Below are 25,137 nucleotides of genomic sequence, written 5' to 3' on the forward strand. Positions count from 1 at the left end.
TGTCTTGGTTTTTGAGTTGTTGTCGGTGTTGTTGTCGTCGTTGTAGTTGTTGCCCAATGTTGTATTGTGTTGTGGTTGTTGTTTTTGTTATTGTTGATACAGTTTCGCTGGTTTCTCAACAATGCTGTTGTGGTTGTAGTTGTTGAGGTTGTTGATGTTGTTGTTGCTATTTTTGATGTAGTTTCGCTGGTTTCTCAACAATGGTGTTGTTGTTATTGTTAATGTAGTTTCGCTGGTTTCTCAACAATAGTGTTGTTGTTGTTGTTGTTGTTGTTGTTGTTGTTGTTGTTGTTGTTGTTTCTTTGTTTTTGGGTCCAGCCGATTCATTTTCACAGCCCATTCCTGCTTGAGCCCTGAGTCGGATGGAAACAAATGAAAACTCAAGCCTGAGTCCTTTTTTTGCAACTCCGAACATACGGCAGCAGCACACTCTCTCGGCATGATGTCGGGCGTACGCGCGCATCCACGGCTGCAGCAAAGACGCAGACCGAGCGTCGCTACTTTCGCTTCCGATGCCTGGATGTGACGTCACAGCCAACGGCTTGCCGCCGCGGGGATTTTGAAGTCTCGCGTAGCAGACGAATTTGGCCGCTTTTTGAGCATGCATTTTGTGTAAAATTAGACTGATGCAACACAAAACCTGTGATTTACTGTTCGGTTTTTGCATCTTTAGATGCTTACCTATATCATTAAATCAACCCCAACTGCTTTAGCTGACATTAAAAAGAGCCTGTTATGGTCCTTTAATACAACATTACAGCACAACCTTGAATTCAGGCAGGGACTGAATTTCATATACTTTTTTGGAGCCCCATATCTCATGCAGTCAATTAGTAAACTGACAATAGGGTAAACGAGATACAGTTATCATATATGATTGTGAAAGAAGATAAATGTAGAGATTCTTATTAATCTCTCTTTCTACAAGTACTTACCAGTTCCATTTAACTTTGCATACCATGCTAATTATTCAGTAAAAAACTTTATACCATCAAGGTTATACCTCTATGTGGAATAGCCCGGTAAGTGTGCTATCCCCTATAGCCCGGGCGTTTCCCGCCAAAAGGGCAGGCGCCTCTATACGCCCATAGCCCGGCGACGTCATAGCGACGTCATAGCGGCATTACCTGCGCACGCGCCAACGGCAAGCTAATCATGAAACGCAGGTCCCATGACCCCAAAACCAAGGTCTGATTAAGGGGAGGTCTGGAGGGAGTCTTTGTTAAATGGAACTGGTAAGTACTTGTAGAAAGAGAGATAAATAAGAATCTCTACATTCCACTACGTTCTTACCAGTTCCATTTAACTTTGCACGAATACCATCATGGAAGGTGGGAAATCAGACTGAAGAAAATAAAGCAACTACAGCCTAAAAACCCGTGCTAGATCGATAGCTATCTTCATTGGCACAAAAGATAGCTTGCTGCTATTGTAATCCTTAAGGCAGAATGTAGTACTAAAAAGATACCCAGTACGTACCTATAAGGAAGTTGCTGCCTGTGCTACCACCACTTTGTCTATCCCAAAGGTGTTGTCGGTCCGGAGGGAAGAGTAGTGTCGGAGGTAGAAACTTGTGAAGGTAGATTCGCTTCTCCAGTAGGCAGCGCTCATGATCTGGGCCAAGCTGACTCCCCTAACCAGGGCCAAGGAAGAGCTGATAGCTCTGATCTCGTGAGCGTGCAGTGTGTGTACGATGTAAGTGTCAGTCCCATCGTAACAGAATTTAACAAAAAGTTAACCACCGCGCTATCGCTCCCACAGCGATAACCTTGCTAAGTAGCCGGTTGAGCGAAATGAAAATTCTTCGTTTAGTGCCGCAGTAAGGTTCGGTCTTTTAAAGAAAAACCTTGGGAGCTCGAACAGGGCACAACAAAAGATCATCGTCATCAGAGGGTAACCAGTTATTTAAGGCAGGGCTCTTAATAACTGGAGAAAAGACGTCGGCTCTCTGATTTTTAGCTCTGAATTCCGGCAGGAAGCAGATCGAGACTGAGTCGGGATTCCGCCCTCTGCCGAAGGCGATGTCTCCTCGTAAGCCGCTGAGTGCGTTGAAAGCCGCTCACGCGTCTGGAGGAGGTCAAAGCTATCAGGAACACTGTCTTCCAAGTGAGCATAATTAACGAGATGCTTTCCAAGGGTTCAAAAAGAGAGCCTCTCAGTACCCTGAGTACTAGGAAAACGTCCTATTGTGAGAAGACGTTAGATTACGTAACGGAGTATGTTCTTAATTCCGTCTAGTAGGTTCCTGATGAGGGGAGAGTCAGAAAGGTGGATCGGGTACTTCCCAGTGGAAGCTGCGATCGTCTTGGTGATAGCAGATCGGTAGCCGGCCAGCGTGCCTGAGCGGAGCTTTCGCGACGCGTGCAGGTAGCCCAGGAAATTGGCTAGTTCGATTGCTGAAGGATGAAAGGAGTCAAACTTCCCCTTTCTGGCAAACCCCGCCCACTGGCCGACTGAGATGTGCGGGGAAGTTGTTGGGTGTGTGCCTGAAGAGGCAGTTGCCCGTGGGGAAATCCTGTGCCGGGATTTCCCGTAAAACTGTGCCCGATCTCTATGAGTTCTTCCGAGTCCTCCTCTTCAGAGGGAGATTCTTCCGATAATCCGAGGAGCCTCTCTGCTGAGCTGAGATACAGAGTAAGCCCCCGAGAACTGTCCCTGAGCGGGGATATTCTTAAGTGCCTCTGGCTCGAGCATCATATGCCCATGAGAAAAACTCGGGTTCTGACGCTTCTGTGCTAAGAGAGTTGGGCCGGAAGCGGTAAAGATTTGATTGATAGTCTCGATCTCTTTCAACTTTTCTACCACTTCAGTAGCACCGCTATTTCTTTTTCTCTTTCTTGAGAGATTGGAGTGGTTAGAACGGGGCTCGAAACCACCTCTCTCTGAGAAGAATAGAAGTGCTGCTCTTCCGGATACCCCCCCGACGTTGGTTCGATTCTCTGCCCGCTGATCCTATCAGTAGAGGCAAGCCCCCGATCCCGGGCCCGCTCTCTACCTCAAAGATATGTGCCCGGTTCACTACGTTCGGTACCGTAGAAAATTTCGGTACGCGAACCGTGAAGGCCGGGGCTCGGGCTGCCGGGCCCTAGCGACGCAGAGAAACCGCTAGTACCGGGCTTTAGTGAAGCCCCGTGTACATCAACGTGGGTGGTACCGGGCCCCCGGGCACCAAACGCTACCCTCCGGGGGTTGGTTTGCTCCAGGGTTGCGACAGTCCTTTCGCCGGTGCCCGGTCTGGCCAGCCGGGCGTGGCTACTTGGTACTGCGCTTCCACCGCTCCGAGGTGACCGGGCTAGGGTCTTCCCGTAAGCGGACCTAACGTCAACCCGGGCGTTGTTGCCCGGAGGCAAAACAACGTGACCGTCGGTTGCTCTCCCAGAAAGGGTGGAAGGCAACCGTTCGGAACCGGGGACGAAAGGGATGCCACTATTCTCGGTCTGAAACGAACCTGCAGCTGGTCGCTCCAGGTCTGTACTCCGAGAGATAGTGGCGTGTTGCTCTGCGTATTATTTGGACGGTGCTTCCCCCATAGGGGAGGAAGCATCGTCCTCCACACACGCATAGTAGCAACCCCTCACCTCATCGAGTTTGCCGCCAGGGCCAACCTTCAGAGGTGAGGGACCCGAAACGCTCAATGCTACCCTTGGGGAAGCTATCGGAAGGAAAGCGAACCCAGGGGGAGGGCTGGTCAGTGCATTTTCGAGCACTCCGATTTGTTATTTCGGAGTGAGGAATCCGCAGTAGACTCGCCCGGTTGAGCGGTGGACGGGGCACCGTCGCTTCCCGCCCCGAAAGGGGTGGGTTCCGACTGGCCATGTGCCCCGTCCGTGTTTCGGGGCCAGTAAGGTACTTGTTCGTTTTGTCTAGTTCGACTAAACATCGAATCAAGTACCTGCCTCTGCGAGAACTCGCTCGGTACGGGAAAGGTAACCTTGGACCTTTTCTGTGACCGAGCGGTCCTACCAGAGACCGCGGTTCTATCTCCCCCGGATCCTGAAGGGAGGGGGGAGCAGAACCCTTACGCTTATGCGAACGTCACGTAGGCGCATCGGGGTTGTTTTTCTTAAACTTGCCCGTGTGTTTACCGAGCGTTGCGCATGGCAGTAGTTCGGACTCCCAGACTGCTCTCGCAAGGCCAGCGCTGAGATGGGGGAACCCTTCTAAGCTCTTGGCCTGTTGATCGCTCATCTTGGGAGCTTGATTAAATCACTCCTGTGACTTAATCTGAGAGAAGGTTCTCCTAAGTAACTCTATCCATCCCGAGAAGGGGGGAAGTGAATTTTACCCTAAACAAAGTTAAGGGAGAAAACAACAGAGTAATAGAAGTCCTCCCAATAGTTGACAGAAAACAATTCAGTCAACGTGAGAGAACGAAAAGTAGGAGAAACTATTCTAAAATGACGTACAAACCATACAAGACAAGTTAGAATTCTCAAGGTTAAAAACAATTAGATCTAGATCTAAGTCTAGAAAACTGTTAGACAACAAAGATGGCTGAAAAGAAGAGCCGTGGACTATTTTGTGACTTGTTAAAAGTAAAATAAGTCGAGCACTTCCCTTCATACAACGCTGTCCTTTCCAAAGAAGAAGAGATCAGTTGTAGAGTATCGTCAAGTCCCACACAATAAGATGAAGGGGCGTTTCACTGAGCGGAAAATTCCTTTATAGCGAGAGGTCTACTGAAACACGTCTGCTGTGCTTGGTCAGTAAGAGTTTTATGATCAGCTTGCCGTTGGCGCGTGCGCAGGTAATGCCGCTATGACGTCGCCGGGCTATGGGCGTATAGAGGCGCCTGCCCTTTTGGCGGGAAACGCCCGGGCTATAGGGGATAGCACACTTACCGGGCTATTCCACATAGAGGTATAACCTTGATGGTATAAAGTTTTTTTACTGAATAATTAGCATAGTATGCAAAGTTAAATGGAACTGGTAAGAACGTAGTAGAAATAGTCCTTTTTTCGTTAAATCTTTGAAACGTCTCTGTGTTATTAACTTTACAGTTACCATAAACAAAATACTAAATCTTAATAATGCTGTAGGTCACTCACTGCACTGTCCTAGGCTGTCACAGACCAGCCCTGGCGAGCATTCTATCCCGTTCGTCAGACACGTTGCTCCCAGAAGAAGTCCTGTAAGCAGGCAGGTCACATCGACAACACGTGGAAATACAGAAATATAACTGAAGCACCTAAGTAACTGTTATCGATCACACAGGGCAGATGTAAACCGTAAAGCAGAAACAAGAAAAGCAAATGATGATACGTTCCCCCTTCGTCATATCCCATTACAGTGGGACTCCCCATTAAGACCCCCCAATCGAAGACTTCTTCCCTTGTAAGACAACCCCGACCCCCCTTTGCACACAACACAATCCCTTCTTGTCAAGATCCCTACTTTGATTGACTTTTTTAATTGTATATCAATCGAACATTGAATATATGTAGAACGAAAGCTTCATAAAACAATGTTAAAGAAAATTTTGATTTCCAATCCTACTTATTCGCCCAAAGTCCAATATCCTAACAATTACCCATGCACAGAAACAAACTTGTCCAACCCCTGCCAACCTTCCAGCCACTAGTACAAACCTCATACTCCACACACTCCAAATATTGCGGAAAAAGCAAAAGATTACAACAACAAATCAAAACTTGACTAAATATAAAAAACACACACAAAAACAGAGTAATGCATTGTTGACCCAGTTGCAGCCAGGATGATTTCCATTGATACTGGGTGTCACGGTTTGGTGACATTGATTGAGGAAGAAACTCTCTGTTGGGTGCCTTTCCGAAATTGCGATGCAAAGCGCCAGTGCTTATCGCAACTGTCAACTGGTTTTTGCTGACTAGGAAAAGCACGAGAATTTCGTTTACCTCCACGCCGCCTGGGCTGGGTGCGAGGTGTAATATTGTGTACAGGGTTTTCACGTGATAAATTCTGCTGTCTTGGCAAATCCAGATACATTGCGCTATACTTTTGAGGATAGCTGAGTGGTTGCTGGGGTCACGTGATGTTTCTGACCAGCTAGGGGAGACCCGTTATGACTGCCCATTTGGCATATACTTTGAGGCGATAAGGTCGTGTGTTCTCGCATAGGAGTTGATGGCTTTCAACACGTGATATTTTATGTCAACGTGCCTGCTCTGCGTCGTACAGGAGGGCTCTTAGAACAACGGAAAATCGACCGCGGTTTCGCTTTAGGAGAGCTACACATTCATAAGCTGTTTGAGGTAATAAATTGTTATTAAACGCTGTTGACAGTCAATGTTTGTGGAATGGAATACTCTCTGTTGTTCTCTCCAGGATAGCGCATAATATGCTCTTTGTGACGATAAAAGTTTAATCTGTATATGTTTTTTGCAGATATGGAGAGAAGGAGGGAAAATAGCTGATTTGTTGTTTTAAAAGTTCGTTTGTGCAGGTCCACGTACTCCATGAAATATGTAAAGGTGACATGTTTAAAGGTGGAGTGTGAAGGGTTGCATGGAATGTTTAGTGCAGCGATGCTTTCTGTTGCAGCTTTCTTCTGCGGTTGCGGTGTGCTGTTGCTGTTGCTGTTTGCTGTTGCTGTTGCTGTTTGTCCCTATTTTCATCTTACCATTTATGGTCATCTACGGGGAGTGCTGGGGTAACGGGAGAGGCTGTCACCGTCTGCAGGGGTCTTCCGGCAGGCAGTGACGTCACCTACACGACCTCCCGTTATCTTCAGCGGCTGAGTGAGGCGCCTGATGTCCCCACGGATCGCTGCTTCGCTCCACGCCAACCGGCACTTCAGTCAGCGGAGCAGTTTTGGGGATGAACTATTTACGGGTCGCCCACTTCGTAGCAGAAAGCTAAGTGCACCGTGTTATTGCGCCCTTTCACCACCGAGTCATCTTTTGTATTTGTTATTACATTTGAGTGGTGGCAACGTGGGGGTGTGACCTGCATAAACAAGTGCTTTTGTGCAGAACAGCTAGTTTTCTCTATCTTTACACGAGATCAGCGTGTTATTATAATTTAATAAACTTTAACTGGCACTTTTGTCAGTTATTCTTACGTCTTGGACGTAAAACAACTTTTGAAGTGAAGTACTGAGGGAGGTGGCGAGATCGTATATAAACAGGCGTCTGAAATTCATAGTTGTTGTTGATTCTATATTTTTGCATGACTGCGAGAGTGGATCGTGGTGTGGTTAGTTAGTTAGTAGTAACTGACCGTTCATAATCATCTTCTGTGATCTATGAAACGTAACACTGGACTGGCAAAAACGAAATACCCTCGGCAAAATAAGTTCAGAATATTTTTTCAGATGTCAAACGGCAGTATTTTGGTCAGAAACATAGGTGTATTGGAAGATCTACCTTTCTTCTGCTCAAAAATGGGTTTCTTCGATTTGAGCCCATTCCGCATCCAGTAAACCATCAGTTTCTGGCCACACACATTACAAACATCCTTTTGTTACCAATACTTACCGCTAGAGAACACCCTAGGTGGCCTCAATAGAGAGCGAGCATTTATCAAAGGATTAATTTTCGAATGGACGCATTGGTCATCAAGACAAAGTCAGTACAGTTTTGAAAGTTTGAAAGTAGGGAACCGGGATGTAGATGTATGTCAGGCGATGTGGGTGACTGAGTCAATTGGTGAGTGTAAGATGCAGCTCTTTTCATTTGATGAAGGGGAAGTAGGGTAACGAAAATAATGCAACTTTGCCCTTATCAGTAAGCTGGTTGACTGAGACTTTGAACATTTAATACCATTAATTTTGTTGCTGTGCTAGTGTAGAATAAGTATTAAGTGCATACAAACGTACTTCAGCGACAGGCCGACTACAACATCAAATGAGCTGCATCTTACAATTGCCCAAGCAGAAGAAGTTTCTGACACCGCTACAGTGTTTTTGAAGACGCCGCCACTCAGTTTGTGCCACTGTCAGTCATTTGTTGTATTTTAGATTGAGAGGCACACAAAAACAGAGATATTTAGTCGCCTTGAAACTGCAAACGCCCCTGTCTTTGACCCGGCGTATTATATTTGTTCTGGTCAAAATATCAGACCATATCGCCACGCTGAAAACACAATAGCGGTTAATCTCACTATGTATTAGCACAACCTCGAGATAATCCTCTTTACACAGAATGGGCAATAGAGACATCATATACAAAAGCAACTTACTGCATGATCCTCCTTCGCATTGTGTGCCCAGCCCACAGTACTCTCCGTTGATGGTACTGCATTGCTCACCGGGTGGGACTCCTGCATTAATACATAATTATAGTCGTCAACAACACACTGATGGAACTGCATTGCACATCACCTGGGATTTCTGCACTGACACATTGTCGTTAAAAACCCACAGATGGAACTGCATTGCCCTCCACTGGATTTCTGCACTGACACATTGTCGTTAAAAACCCACAGATGGAACTGCATTGCCCTCCACTGGATTTCTGCACTGACACATTGTCGTTAAAAACCCACAGATGGAACTGCATTGCCCTCCACTGGATTTCTGCACTGACACATTGTCGTTAAAAACCCACAGATGGAACTGCATTGCCCTCCACTGGATTTCTGCACTGACACATTGTCGTTAACAAGAAGGGCAAAGCCCACACGACTCACATGCTGAACAGACCTTGATCTTTCTTTTAGAATAAAGATCTAATGTATTTCCCTCACACATATGTAGTTTTGGAAGAGTTATTTTCAATAGTTCAAGGTCAAGGTCACTTCAAAATATATACATTTCAACTTTGAAGGACCCTGTGACCTTGACCTTGAAGTGAGGTCAAGTTGCCAAACATGTTTCTGAAGATCTTATAACCATACACCATCAGGCCACAATTGGTGTTGATAGACTTGATAGTGTCCAAGAAATATACAATGTTAAAGGTTTCACAGACGGACGGGGGGGACGGACGCCCGGACGCCCGGAAGGACAGGCGGACGATGTCGGTGAGTATATAGACTCACGTTTGTAAGTATAATGTATTTCCCTCACACATATGTAGATTTGGAAGAGTTACCTTCCATAGTTCAAGGTCAAGGTCACTTCAAACTATGTATACAATCCAACTTTAAAGGACCCTTGCGACCTTGACCTTGAAGCAAGGTCAACCAAACTGGTGTCCAAAGATAGGGCTTACATTGCCCTGTATATCATACATAGCTAAGGTTGCCATTCTCGATAACTTCAGAAAAAAATGCGAAAATGTGAAAAATGGTCGTTTTTAAGACAACAATTACGGCCCCTGTGACCTTGAACTTGAAGTGAGGTCAAGTTGCCGCACGTGTTTTTTGAGATCTTGTAACCATACACCATCAGGCCACATCAGGTGTTGATAGACTTAATAGTGTCCAAGAAATATCCAACGTTAAAGTTTTCCGGACGGACTGACGGACGGACGGCGGGACGGACGGACGGACGACTCGGGTGAGTACATAGACTCCCTTTTGCTTCGCATGTGAGTCAAAAACCCACAGATGGAACTGCATTGCCCTCAACTGGATTTCTGCACTGACACATTGTCGCCAAAGACACACTGATAGAACAGCAATGGAACTACATTGCCTACCGCCTGGAATTCCTGCATTGTGCTTCTGTATGTATGTCTGCGTGCTTGGGTACGTGCGGAACTTTTCATTTTCATTTGAAATCTGCTGGATAACATTATGAAACGCTTATTTTCATTTTATTGATAAAGTCATTGTTGATGGCATATCCGGGATTATAAAAAGAATAAGGCCGCACAGTGGCGACCTCATTTGTCATAGAAATTCATTGGCCTGATAATGGGAACAAACTTTACAAATAATTACCTCATGATTGAAATGGTTAACCAAGGAAACTCTGATTGGAGACTCGAAAGTTATGGGACAGATGCAACATTTAATGATTAGCCCCAATCCACCCACCCAATCTATGTATCTCTCTCCCTCTCCCCCTCCCCACCGTCCCCCTCTCTCTCTCTCTCTCTCTCTCTCTCTCTCTCTCTCTCTCTCTCTCTCTCTCTCTCTCTCTCTCTCTCTCTCTCTCTCTCTCTCTCTCTCTCTCTCTCTCTCTCTCTCTCTCTCTTCTCTCAACTCTTCTGAATAGTATTCCAACTCTTGTACTTCAAAATACCTTCAGAATATCTTTGACAAAAAAAGTGTACTTACTGCAAATTCTGTCCTTGTCACAAACAGTTCCGTCCACACACATAGTCTTGTTGTCACGGAAGCAGCTTTGTCCTAGTTCTAACACTGACATTCAAGACAAAACGTCGACTGTATTATACGTTTATTTTACCAACTGTGAGTACAAATAACTTCATAATATACAGTATCAAAACCACACACGGACATTAAGGTGTAATCACATTGGTTACTCCACACTTAAAGGCACAGTAAGCCTCCCGTAAACCATCACAGAGCTCCCCGAGCGTCAACATACAGTACAAGCATACTTCCATTTGAACGCTCACCGAACGGGAACATCCTGGATGCTTTCTGTCGAGCGTGAGAAATTTTCAAAGAATTTATTTTCGTGGACTTGGTCCTCTACAACAATGGCGCCTCGTTTTGGTGCTGGACGGCTGTTATGAATATTCAATACCGGAAATCACGCCCGGACAGTAAGCCTCCCGTAAACCATCACAGATACTGTCAGGCTTTTACATACAGTACAAACACCCTTCCATTTGAACGCTCACCAAACGGGAACATCCTAGGTGCCCTACGTAAAGAGCGAGCATTTTTTAAAGAATTAATTTTGCAGATTGTCTCGAACACTTTTTGGACCCATCCTGAACTCAGGTCAAAAAAGAGTTACTTCCCTTCGGGTCTCATTCTATCGATGTAAACTGGCGATAACCGTGGATCGATGATTATCAGAATGTTTTTGGACCGTGGTGCGTTTTTGCGCTAGACCTAACTTTTAAAATCTAAATAATAAATTGACAGCTTGTTACACAAACATTCTTTAATCATAAAAGAATTCTTTTTTCATCAAGACAAGATCAGTACAATTCGAAGTTGTGAAAGTTTGAAAAAAGAAAAGCCCGGAAGCAGGGTCACGCAAGGGCCGTAGCAGACGACGGTTTATGCATATCGCCGTTCCTCTCACTCTCAACAGTCAAAAGCCATCGCTAGAGTTCTTGTGAACCACAGCCGCTTGTTTCGTGCATAAAAACGTGCTATTGTAGATAAGCTCACATCGAGTCGCATTCAAATGACTAACTGACGACTACATTGTGAAAAAGGGAAACTGGATCACACGGGTTCACGATGGCTCAGGGGTAAGATTAAGCACGCAAAGATAAATTCTTTGAAAATTGTTCGCTCTTTACGGAGGGCACCTATGATGTTCTCAATCGGTGAGTGTTTAAATGAAAGGGTGTTTGTACTGTGTGTAAAAGCCTGACCGTATCTGTGATGGTTTACGGCAGGCTTACTGTGCCTTTAATCCCGCACCAACTCAACTGCTATGCTCTGACTGTCAAACATGAAACATTGGATTCTCACTGTAACGCGTTAGTTTGAAATTGTGCACACATGTCCATGAGGCACCAAGGAATACAACGAGAGGACTGTTGTGATTCAAATTCCTTTTTTTTTTTTTAAAGAGAACAAATCGGCACAGTTTCTTAGGTACCAAACTGAAATGCAATCCCAAAATCTAGACTCTGCGAAAAAAATGTCAATCAAACTGACAAACAAAAGTGTAGCCATAACAGTGCCGACTAAACTTTTGCATATAATGTGTTAACGATATGTTCATTTAAAATAATATGGTATTGTTTTTGTATTTGCAGAACAAATAATGGACGTAACTCCTTGTTATAAGGAGTAAAATGCAAGGGGCGCAACTCGCGTACAGGTCTTTGCTACACGTTCGATCATCTAAATCACTGTAATGATCGGCCAAGAACGTTTATTCAATTAGTACTAGCTGTTTCGCATCTGATTTAATCATCGCCCCGGAACATTTAGCCAATCAATATTAGCTGTTTTGAATCAGATTAATAATCGCCCACGAACGTTTAGCCAATCAGTAGTCCCAACAAAGCTTTGTAGATCCAGCAGCCAATGGCCGACCAACAGTGAGGGACGTAGCTATTGTCTGTGTTCAGTGAGTGAGATGTAACATCAAGCGTGCCAGCATCACCTCAGACACGACCAACTTAACTCACATACCTTTCAAGGTCGTAGTTATTACATTTAGATGGTTGTGGCTCAAGTATAAGGTGATGTTGGCACGCTTGAACTTGAATTGTGATTGAATAAACGCTCGGAACTGTCTTCTACGATCATACTTATCAAACTTAGCAAACATTGTAGCCGTACATTTTGACAATATCAAAAAACAACCTCTTTCATTGACGATTCTCTGAAGGTGAGCTTTCATGATTACAGCTGACCGGAAGAAAAGCCTTTATGCGTTTCAAGACATCCTGCATGCCCAAACCGGCACTGTGTATTAGGCATATCGCGCGCGCGCGCACACACACACACACACACACACACACACACACACACACACACACACACACTCACACACACACACACACACACACACACACACACACACACACACACACACACACACACACACACACACACACACATAGCCTGACTAAGCCTATTCTTCACACATAGCCTGACTAAGCCTATTCTTTACTATACGCTTTCTGCGTGAACTCACGGGCTTCGGGACACGGACGGTATACAGACCTTTGTGAAAGCTGACTAAGAGCTGGGTTTTTTTCTGGATAGAGTCAATAGTGCAAGAGTGCGAGTAGACGATTTCAACTGACATAGTGTCGCCAAATCAGAAGTGTGCTATAACAAATTAATTCAGACTGCACGCTGGAAAAGTACGCATTTGTCATATGCGCTCGTTCACACATGTCTGACCTAATCTTTGGAAGGGCGTCCAGTTGGGATCTAGTTCCTTCATTCTCAAGTCCACTTCCCAAGCATCTTTCGGTGCTTTGTATTCAACACACACTTACATGAGAATGGCATCAAAGCAACAGTGCACACAGAGCAGAAATGGCGACTCACAACAAACTGGTGCTGTGTTCTCAGCGTTTGTACTGCACTTGGTGAGAGCGGTGCACTTGTCATCACTTGCATTACAGGCCTCCCCAAAATGCAGACCTGTAATAATAACATTACTATTAATATAAGTTATAAGTAAGAGTTATAACTAATATGAAACAAAACAACCTGTTCTGGATATAAAGACACATGATTTGACTTTCTTCTCGTATGTAGAATGTGTTAAAGCCCCACTCCGCCTCCCGTAAACCATCTGTTTCTGATCACAGAGCTCCCCAAACTTGTACATGTGTGTGTGTGTGTGTGTGTGTGTGTGTGTGTGTGTGTGTGTGTGTGTGTGTGTGTGTGTGTGTGTGTGTGTGTTTTGTTAGTAAACGCTGCCGTTGCTGAACTTTGGTTCAGTTGTGTGTGTTGCATGTAGTTGACTTATTTGTACTTTGTGGGAAAGTACCGATAGTATATTTTGTAAACACAATATTTATGTTTGGACGAGAATGCAGGTGAACTTTCTAGTTCTGTCAAAACAAGTTGTTTACCACGTTGTTTTGAGTCGTAGGTTCGTGGCGTTCGCTCGGATTAAGTGCGTCGGCGCTTTTGATGTACGTCACAGAGAATGTCACTATTCTAGTCCATGGACGGTTCATATAAGTTTATATTAGTTGTATCATGTTCGGTCTGGAATATTCTCGAGATTGAGTATTTGCTATATAGGTCAGCGCGATTTGTATGTTAAAGGCTTCTACTTTGAGTTCTGATGTGCAGTTGTATGTATGGAAAGCTAAATAAATCCTCGAACTCAATTTGACGAGTTTTTGTCTGCTGCTGTGAAGACGGGCCACGTAGAATAAAACAACACAACTATACGACATTTGAGAACTTCGTCAATCTCAAGTGTCGTGTAACAGTGTGTGTGTGTGTGTGTGTGTGTGTGTGTGTGTGTGTGTGTGTGTGTGTGTGTGTGTGTGTGTGTGTGTGTGTGTGTGTGTGTGTGTGTGTGTGTGTGTGTGTGTAGAGCGATTCAGAGTAAACTACTGGACTGATCTTTATGAAATGTTACATGAGAGTTCCTGGGAATGATATCCCCAGACCTATTTTCCATTTTTTCGATAAATGTCTTTGATGACGTCATATCCGGCTTTTTGTAAAAGTTGAGGCGGCACTGTCACACCCTCATTTTTTAATGAAATTTATTGAAATTTTTGGCCAAGCAATCTTCGACGAAGGCCGTAATTTTATTTGGTATTGCATTTCAGCTTGTAGGCTTTAAAATTAATAAATGACTTTGGTCATTAACATTCTGAACATTTTAATTAACATGTTTGTGTATAAAACGATCCAAAAACAATCTTATTTTTCATTATTTTCTTATTCCAAAAACATATAAATATGTTATATTCAGATTAAAAACAAGCTCTGAAAATCAAAAATATGAAAATTATAAATTTAAATTTCCGACATCGATTTAAAAACAATTTCATCCTTTTCCTTGTCGGTTCCTGATTCCAATAACATTAGATATAATATGTTTGTATTAAAAACAAGCTCGGAAAGTTAAAAAGAATAGAGATAGAGAAAAGCGTGCTATCCTGCTCAGCGCAACCACTACCGCGCTATTCTGGATTGTCAATTTAACTGCCTTTGCCACGAGCGGTGGACTGACGATGCTACGAGAATACGGTCTTGCTGAAAAAATGCAGTACGTTCAGTTTCATTCTGTGAGTTTGACAGCTTGACTAAGGGCCGGGCCACACAGCGCTGCATGCGTCCTTACCACGACCATGCCGATCGCGCCCATCTGAAAAGTTATCAAATCGGGGCATATCGCCATCAAAATCCAGCACATGGCATTAATACCGTAGTCACATAATATAGACGCCGCTTTTGCTACGACGGAAAAGTGTCCGAGAGCGTGGCCAATCGTGGGCCAAACGTGGCAGGATCTCCATGAGCGGGGTTCGGTCGGGGTGGGATCTGCTAGGTCGGGAAGCTTGCACGCTCTCCACACGGTTATGTTGGACTGCACAAAACAAGCGTAGTCGTGTACAGTCGTGATGTAGTTTTTTTGTATTCGCCATGCGCTGGATTTTGACGGCGAGCCCCGATTTAATAGCTTTTTTCAGATCGGAGTGGTCGGCATGGTCGACGTTTAAACGTAGAGCTGTGTGACGGGGGGGGGGGGGGGGGGGGGGGGGGGGGACATACACACAAATATATCACCACTTTACTGAGCCCTGACCCGGCTACGCTTGTTTTGTGCAGTTCAAAATAAGCGTAGGGAGAGCGTGCAGCTTTGCGACCTAGCAGATCCCACCCCGACCAAACTATGCTTATGGAGATCCTGCCACTATTGTCTTACGATTGGCCACGCTCTCCGACAATTTTACAACGGAGTAGAAGCGGCGTCTCTGTGTGACTGGGGTATAGATGCTGTATGTTCGCCTTACGCGACTTGTTATTATGCTAGTCGACTGAGATTTCAAACACTTTACACTATTTGTTGCTGTGCCTGTGTAGATTGAGTATTGCGCGCACACAAACGTACTTCCGCAAAAGGGCGACTGTCACATCAAATGAGCTTCATCTTACCATTGCCAAAGCAGACGAATTTTCCGCAAAACGCCACAGTTTCTTTGAAGTCGCCGCCACTCTGTTTTGTGTCACTATCAGTCGTTTGTTGAATGTTAGATTCAGAGGTGCACTATAGCCTTCTTTTGCCCATATACAGCAGGATTGAAAGCGACACGACTCAACTGATCATGTATGAAAAAGTGGGTCACACGGGGCCCCGATGGCTCGGGGGTTTAATAAAGCACAAGAACTGGTGTGTGTTTAACGCATGCTAAATAGTACCTTAAGTGATCCGTAACGGCGTAAGTGTCAATTAATTTAGCTGAATGCTTTTGCGAGTGTGTCCCATAAGGTTAGCATTGCAGTTTTAGTGAAAGATGTCATTGTTTTGTAAAACCTCCTATGAGGTGAAGTTGGGCTTTATGTTGTGCCTATTCTGAATGTTCGTCAATTTTTGTAATTGATACTGTGACGGGATTGCCGTCCGCACGATAAAGTTTGTGACAGCCATGACAATTCAGAGTAGCATCTGGGTTGCTATCGCTAGCACCAGCTTTCATGACATGTACTTATGTAATAGAGTGAATGCGATAATGTTGTTTAGGATTCCCGGAAAAAATTCGTAGTTTCGTTATTGGCGATGGCCGCCATGCTTCGTTAGTTCAGAACAGTTCAAAGAGGAAAAGTTAATGGGATTTAAACATTAGAGGACGTACGTGCGCTTGGTAGACCCATTGCAGTCGGGCTTGGACATCGTATTGTACGTTCTTTCATACATAGAATAGATGCACTATCATTTTGAAGTCGGGGTCAAACTTTCGTTGGGGAGATAGGGTTTCGGCCTTGGTTTCACAACGAACAAAATAGAATTTAGTTTTAGACAGCAACTGTAATAAACTCTTAGCCTGGTGTTCTTCCGTTTGTAGCCAAACAAATAAGTAGCCTCCTTCCGGAATTGTCCCCCTTCCATCAATAGTTAGTTAGCGAATACATATAACCTGTACGGGATCAATCATAGCTAGTTTGGCACCGGGCTGCAAAACTTCCACGCAGTTAGGACACGCGGGGTGGGAGATTAGGTGACTTTTAATAACATTTACTTGATTGAAAGCGTGTGATTTGTGAACAATGTTCTTTTGTATTGATGACGCGTGATTTATCCTGGTCACTTGACCTTTTGTAAAATAAAATTGTGTTAGAAATATACAACTGACGAGTGGACTCCCTCTATGGCTGATTGACGTGCAGATTGATTGAGTTCTTGTTCTGTTATTGTTTGAATTTAATTATTGACCAGTCAAGCCGGAATCTTAGGGAAAGAAAGGAGATAGCAGTGGACTAGGGATACATTTGCTTTGCACTATAGGATAGCTTAACGCGAGGTCAAAACATCACACAAGTTAACAACGACTGCACGCACTAGTTCACAACGCTGGGCAGAGAGAAACGTTTAGGGAAAATTCTCTCTCTCTGCTCCTCTTTACAACTTTCACTAGTTATTGCCGGCAATTACCTTAGATAACAACGCAGTATGTTTTAGAATTAGGAGAACTGCCGCAGTACCTTATACTTTTGTCATGTCAATGTTGGGGCTACCCTACTATGATGTCTGTGATGAAGGTGGATACACATTCACCATGCATGTATACGATAAAGCCGACAAACGATGGTTTGAGGGGGCAAGCTGTGTTTATTGTCAGCCATGAAGATGATCCGTGTATGTAACAAGGGAACTAACTCTCGTTAGTTACTTAACACATTAGTAGCAGTTGCTTCCCTTAGATGGTAACAGATTCTCAAACACTACATCTCTCCCCTTCTTGAATTTTAAGAAGTAAAATCCAAAATTACAAAATGGATAACTGGACAAGCAAAATGATAAGAAATGATATCTTCTCCTGAAGATTAAAGAATGATGCCTAGAAGTAGAAATGTAATGCTGACTAGAAATGTTTAACTTTACATTCAACAAGAAAAGTGTTCTCACTCCAAATCTTATGAAGTAATGCTTCAGCCTTATGAATTTTGAAAGTACTAACAAATAATAATCAAAGTAGAAATTAGTGTACTTATCTTCCCTTCTCATTAAAGAAAAACAAAACAAAATTGAATTTACGTGTTACCCAAAAATACTGTGAAATGATGCTAAACAGCAATGTGAAATAAAACGACACAATAGGCACTTGACATGGAAAATCTTGAAAATAAAATGTCTGCACAGGCACCAGAAATAAAATGATTTTACAAAACATCAGTCAGTTCAACGTTCAAGTCAGAACAAAATCTTGCAGTTTGGTAGGTAAATGTTTTTTCACTGTGCGAACGACGTGGAGTTGGTGCGACGTTAGTATGAGTGTTTTGTGCGTTTTGGTTTTGCTTGTTGTGTGCATGTTGCGAGTTTGGTTCATCTGTGTGAGGAAGAGTAACAGCTTCAGTTTCAGCTTCGGCGTCAGCTTCAGCGTCATTTGTTTCTGAAGGAGTTGGATGTCTGGGGGAGCGTTTGAAGAAACTGCTGTTTCGCGTGATTATCTTGTTTCCTCGGCACGCAGAGATCATAGAACCGTTCTTTGACACAGCAGTGAGGGATGTTGGGTTGAATGGAGGAGTAGACTTCTTAATGGAAGTGTCCTTGATGAGAACAGAATCACCAATCTGAAGGTTGATTGGTTTGACATAGTTCTTGTTGTCTGCGTAGAGCTTCATCTTGCCTTTGGCGCGGGCATCCTGTTGTCTCATCTTCACGTCCGCTGGCTGCTGCGGCGGGAGTTGTGGTAGTCTGTTCTTGATGTTGCGACCAAAGAGGGCAGTAGCAGGGGCGACACCAGTTGTGCAGTGTGGAGTTGTTCTGTAGTCAAGAAGAAACTTGTACATTTCCTGTTTCCAGTTCAGCTGTTGTGCATGGGCGGCTTTGACAGTCTTCTTGATGGTACGCATAAAGCGTTCCGTTTCTCCATTTGCACGGGGCCACAGGGGGGTGATCTTCCTGTGCTTGAACCCGGTGTGTGTTGCGTATGTCGCGAACTTGTGGCTGTTGAATGGTGGGCCATTGTCTGTCTTCAGAACATCTGGTATGCCGTATTCTGCGAAGATCTTGTCGAGACGTGGAATCACACTCCGGCTGGATGTCGATTGCAAAATGTCAACAACGGTGAATCTGGAATATTCATCTGTGATGACAAGGAGAGTGTTTCCGTTGGGTGCGTCTGCGAAATCAGCACTCAGTTCAGACCAAGGTGCTGTGGGCAGTGGAGACATCTTCAGCGGTTCTCTGGCTGGTGTGGGAGTGGAGATTTGACAGGTTAAGCAGTTTTTCACCGCTTTCTCAACAGTCTCTTGCATTCCTCGGAACCAAACCTTTTCTCGAAGCAGGGCGACTGTCTTGACGATGCCTTGATGTCCAGTGTGAGCGACTTTCACAGCTTGAAGATGAAGAGACTCTGGGAGAACGATGCGTGTACCCTTGAGTAGAACTGATGCGTTGTGACTGAGTGAGAGTTCTGAACGACACAAGTAGAGGGTTCTGAAAGTTTTTGTGTCAACGTCGTCTTTGGCTTCCCAGTCACTGGTAAGGATTGCGTTGATCACTGCCGTAAGGGTGACATCTTTCGCTGTTTCTGAGATGACTGTGTCTAACGTCATGGCTTTTGGAGTGGACGTGTCGACAACGTAGTGAAGATACTCTTCTGCGATCTTCTCTTCTCTGCTGCTGGGATGCTGTTGGACTGGATGTCGACTCAGATAGTCGGCGGGGTTGTCGAAACCAGGTCGGTACTGAACAGTCATTTCGTAGGGCTGTGTTCTCAGTACCCAGCGTTCAACACGAGCAGAGAGTTGAGCACGAGGGTTGTTGAACATGCTGACCAAAGGCTTGTGGTCAGTGTAGACAGTGAATGTTGCACCCAACAGGTAGATGTGGAAATATTCACAGGCCCATGTGATGGCGAGTGCTTCACGTTCTGTCTGTGAGTATCTTTGTTCTGTTGGAGTGAGCGCTCGGCTTGCAAACTGGATGATGCGCTTTTCTTGGGCCAGGACTGCAGAGATGCCTACAGGACTGCCGTCGGTGTAGATCTCTGTCGGTTTTCCTGGATTCAAGTAAGCAAGAGTCGTTGCTTTGCTGAGTTCTGCTTTCAGCGTTCCGAGGGCTGCGTCATGCTTTTCATTCCACGACCATGGTGTTGTCTTCTTTGTCAGCAGACGGAGTTCATTGGTGAGTGTTGCATAGTTTGGAATGAAGTGTGCACCACAGAAGTTCATCATGCCGAGAAGACTTCTTACTTCAGATGCGTTGGTTGGTGTTGGCAGTTCAAGAATGGTATTCTATTGAGCTTGTCTTGGCTTGGGGTGATGCCGTCTTCCCCGAAGATATTACCAAGGAACTCAAGCGACTTCTTGTTGTACTCACACTTGTCAGTGTTGAGAGTGAGGTCTTTCTCACGGAGACGCTGCATGAGAGCGCGTAGGTTGTTGTCATGGTCTTGCTGTGACGTACCGTAGCAGAGAATGTCGTCACTGATGTTTACGACACCCTTGAGGCCAGACAGTACTTGCCTGATGGTTTCTTGGAAGATCTCGCTTGCGGAGTTCACACCAAAGAAGAGGCGTCGGTATCTGTAGAGACCAAGATGTGTGGAGAACGTCGTGATGTAGCGTGACTCCTCAGCTAGTTCTAGCTGGTTGTAGCCTTGGTTCAGGTCAAGCTTGCTGAAAACTTTAGCACCTGCGAGCATGGTTTTCAGTTCATCAAGTGTTGGGGTAGCATGACGTTCTCTCCTGATGGCCTTGTTTGCAGAACGCATATCGACGCACACGCGTACCTTGCCTGGAGACTTGGGTTTAGGCACCACAACTATAGGAGATACCCATGGTGTTGGACCAGTTGCCTTCTCGATGATACCAAGTTCTTCATCCTTTCGGATTTGCTCTTCCACATGCTTGCGGACATGAAAGGGAACACGACGGTAGTGCTGAGCGACAGGCTGTACCGTCTCGTCGATGTGGAGTTTGATCTGTCGATCATTGAGTTTACCAAGCTGGTTCTCTTGCTGAGTTTTGTGCTCGATGCAGTGGACGGTGGTCAGCAGCTTGAGTGTTTGCGAGGTTGACCAGCTCAGGATGGGTTTCTCATTGCCTGGAACAACACATATCGTGGCTGAGCAGGATGCTGTGTCAGTGTGTAGTTCAGCGCAAAACTGTCCAAACGCACGGATGGAGTGTTGATTGCCGTACGCAGAGATTCTCACGTTTGACGGGCTGAGCGGTGGCTTGGGTGTAAGACTTTCATAATCTGTCCGTGATACCAGATTGACTGTAGCTCCGGAATCAGCAAGGAAGGTTGTCTGTTGTCCGTTGAGGTAGACCTTGAAGCGTGGCAGTTGATTCGAGTTGCCGTTTGCAGTGAAGACGTACTCAGTGTCTGCGTCATTCCCGTCGTCGATGAACGAAGCGTCGTTGTTGTCACATTCACCATGTTGCTCAACGTGGTGAACAGGTTTGGGCTTGTGCCTGATACTGATAGAGCGAGGCTGTTGGGAGGAGGAGGAAGAGGATGCACTGCCCCTTCCACCTGTCCCTGATCTTGCCGTGTTGCGTGGACTGGAACGGCAGACGGATGAGAAGTGGTTGAATTTTCCACAGGAGCGGCACTGTTTGTTGAAAGCAGGGCACTAATGCTGTCCCTTCTCATGCGGCCATGTACCACCACAGTTCTTGCATTGCTCGGTTGGCTGGTTATGACGGTGTGAGGCTTGACTACGGCGGGGCTGGTGATGACGTCGATCAGGCTGATGCTTGCTTGATGTAGCTGAACGATGGAGTCGGTTAACTGCACCGTCTTCATGCATTTTTCTTGAGTAAGAAGCAGTCAACTCCAATGTGCGGGCATACTGCATGAGGTCAGACAGTGTCATTCCTGGGTTGCTCAGGCCCTTCTCTCGCACCTTGTTCACTTTGCAACCGGTTATCAGCTGCGATTTAATTTCAGGCTCAATGTTTGCAAAGTTACAGAGAGAGGCATGTCGTTTCAGTTGTTGATAAAAAATGTCAACACTGTCAGATGTTTGCGTGAGCTGTCTGAAGGTAAAAAACTGATACTCTCTGTTGATCTGTGGGTTAAAATGTTCATTGATACGATCAACAAGTTTCTGGAAGTGAGTCTCACCATCCCGAGGGGTCAGATCAGCAGCTGGAAAAGAGTCTACAATGTCATTCAGATCGTTCCCAGCGTACGTAAGCAGCAACGCTTTCTTCCTCTTGTCGTTGGCAATGTGCAACGAACAGGTTCTCTAGTCTTGCAATCCACTTGCTCCATCTGATAGACACGCCATCAGACGAACAGTCAAACGAAGGATAAGTAGGTAGTGCAGATAACTGTTCAGCCATGTTGGAAGTTGAGGAGCACGTGGCAAGTCAGAAAACTGAGTGAGATTACAAAGTTCTTGCACAAGGTAGAGCCGATATGTACGTGGAATAATTTACCTCGTCGCCAATATGATGTCTGTGATGAAGGTGGATACACATTCACCATGCATGTATAGGATAAAGCCGACAAACGATGGTTTGAGGGGGCAAGCTGTGTTTATTGTCAGCCATGAAGATGATCCGTGTATGTAACACGGGAACTAACTCTCGTTGGTTACTTAACACATTAGTAGCAGTTGCTTCCCTTAGATGGTAACATATTCTCAAACACTACACCTACGAGAATGTAGAGTATATACACAGAGACAAAATAAAGAGACGCAACATATGAAAACATAAAGTCAATCTCTTTCACTCTGTCCGTCTGACTCTGTCTCTCTCTCTTGTGGGGTCACGTGGAGTGGCCGTCGACCAAGGTGGCTACATTTTCTGCTCTGACGTTTGTCACTTACAATTGCAATTCCTCCTTGCAAAATGGAAATAAAAGGACTACCAGCTGCTTTAAGGGCAGGTGGGCCAGTGCAAAATTGATCAAATTGTTCAAAAACCTTTTTTTTTTATTATTTTGGCAGATAATGGTTCCATAACATACCTAAAATGCATGTGTGTCTGTGTTTTTGTCAAAAGTGTCATAAGTATGTGTCAATGAAGACAGCATTTGAATAGTTCTATCTTCAACGTCGTTTTTCTCATGTCAGCCATTTTTGCGGCAGTTGTATCTTGGGGGTTGCAATTTCTCTGGCTGTAATTTAGCTACAGCAATAATTGTTTGTGCAGTTTGTGCAGAATATAACATTCTGGGGGATTACGAAAGGATTTTGTTGCCAAAGTATTACAGTCATAACCAGATTATTTAAAAAAAATAATGTTGCAGGGGTTACCTTAAAGTTTGACGGTTGTAAAAAAGAAATGTCCCTAACTCCAAATATAAATATAATAATCAAAATATGTTTCGTAATCCCTTAGAGCATACCCAGAAAGATAAAATATTACAATAATTAGAAATGTGACAATCATATCTGCTGAAATATCGTATTCCCCCTGTACTCCACTTGTGTATGTGTTTGACTGTTTTTGTCGCGAACAACAAAAACCAGCAACCCAAAATACAAAAAGTGACTATCCTTTGTCATTGTTTATTCATTTCTTTCATAAAATAACATTAAAACAAAATAAAACATTCAAATAAAAAAAAACATATAGTGCACTGGCCCACCTGCCCTTAAGAGCATCCCTAGACGTATTGCTTGCCAAACATGAACTGTCTTCTTGCTGTGAACAGCTCAGATCATGGGTCAATAAAGTGTTACACAGATTGTCAAAATTAAAGTACAAGATATTGCACTGGAAGTGGAACTACACTGTTGCTTAGTGTCTGTATGAAGCTACAAGGTGAAAATAGAAAAAGAAAAACACGATTCTTGACTTTGATGGGCTTTTTCTGCTCGTAAGCACACATTCTTCTACTCATCACAGCATGCCCCATTATTGAGTTTAAAATTTGTTTTGAATAAAACTCACAATTTTACAATAAGAATTTAGAGACCTGAATCAATTAGGTATATCCTACTTAGTTTGACTTTTGCAAAACTAAGTAGTTACACATTTAATCGAATCAGTCAGACAGTCGGAGACATAGAGAGACAGACAGAGGGCAAACAGAAATCTGAGAAAATGTTACCATGTTTGAAATGAAACATCGCAAGGTGAAGCCATAATTCATCACCTTTCAGTATGACGTCATGAGCGTGTTCCACTCTTGAAATGACGTGTTTTTATCATGTTGTCAGCTGCACGGAGCTTGGAAGTATAATTTCCATTCAACGATCCGAGTTTGTTAAGTTTTAGCCTATTTTCAACGTCAAACACCATGAAACTATATATATTTGGAATCAAAAAATGGTAAGGAATAGATAGAATTTGTTTTTAAGTGTCTTTTTTCATAAATAAAGATAGTGGTTATTTATCGGTTTTCTTCATTTTTAAGCATAATTATCAATACAAAACAACAAAACTATATAGTTTTAGATACAGGACGCAATAGGGAATACACCAATATACATTTTTTGTTTCAAATATTAGTTTTTAACAATTTGAAAAAATGACATATTTCGAACAAACATTTCAATAACAAAACTTTAAGTGACCAAACTGAAATGCAATCCCATAATCCGGCCTAGATCTGAGATTGTGTGATAAGAAATTCGATCAAATTGATGAAAAACAGCAACTGTGAAAGTGCTGCCTCGACCTTTTGGCAAACTGTAAAATATGACGTCATCAAACTGCAATAAACGGAAAAACCTTCTATGAGAAAATCCAGTCAAAAATATCCATATCAAATTTCATAAAGATCCACTCCGTAGTTTTTGAGATATGATCTGCAGTGTGAAAAAACGCCCATAACGCCCAAAACGCAAACTCATTTGTCATGATTTGGTCGTGTTCTGCCGATACTATAATGTTTTTCTTTCCTAAAACACACTATAATAGTAGCCTTTCCCAATGTCTATGCTAAAACTGACTTGTCTGTGTTGTCAATGATTTTGCTACAGTGTGAGAACAAAAAGTCTAAACAATCTCACGCCCATAACGCTGTGACACGAAAACTCATTTGGTCGTGTTCTGCCGATACTGTAATGTTTTTCTTTCTTAAAACACACTATTATAGTAGCCCTTCCCAAATGCAATGCTAAAAATGACTGGTCTGTGTTGTCAATGATTTTCTGCGAGAATGCGATCTATCTGTTTGTCGCAAAGACCGTGTGACACGAAAGTTATGAGCGGAAGACAAATCTGCTGAGTGCAATTACGTTTCAGAAGATAGTTGGTTAAAACAGTGTATCACTCAGACACGCAAAGGAACACTATAACTTTATTATTCAGGCCATATTTGCTTTCCTTTGTCATGTATGAAAGTACTGGCCTTGGTTGAAGAAAGTGACCTGTCGCTGTGCAACAAATTTGTCGCCATTTTCCGCCGTGTTTTGTAAATAAAACGTGTTTACTACCCACACATACAAAACGATGCTGTTGGTTCTTTTTATTTTCTTATTGTTTGATTCATGCTTAGCAGTTTAGTATGCTTTGTTTTCTTCTCAATTCAATGGATGGCTATAA

General features: G+C 43.9%; 1 protein-coding gene across 1 annotated transcript in view; it reads right to left on the reverse strand.

Moving 5' to 3' along the window:
• LOC138970629 (multiple epidermal growth factor-like domains protein 10) overlaps positions 1–25,137 on the reverse strand; it is a 120,119-nt gene that overhangs the window by 80,342 nt on the left and 14,640 nt on the right. Inside the window, exons 3-6 of the mRNA XM_070343099.1 lie at positions 13,033–13,128; positions 10,147–10,230; positions 8,161–8,241; positions 5,049–5,129 (exon numbers count right to left, since the gene is read on the reverse strand). Coding sequence (XP_070199200.1) covers positions 5,049–5,129; positions 8,161–8,241; positions 10,147–10,189 — 205 coding nt within the window. The 5' untranslated portion in view covers positions 10,190–10,230; positions 13,033–13,128. The remainder of the gene's footprint in view (positions 1–5,048; positions 5,130–8,160; positions 8,242–10,146; positions 10,231–13,032; positions 13,129–25,137) is intronic.

Source organism: Littorina saxatilis, linkage group LG7 (assembly GCF_037325665.1).
Source record: "Littorina saxatilis isolate snail1 linkage group LG7, US_GU_Lsax_2.0, whole genome shotgun sequence".
NCBI lineage: Eukaryota > Metazoa > Mollusca > Gastropoda > Littorinimorpha > Littorinidae > Littorina > Littorina saxatilis.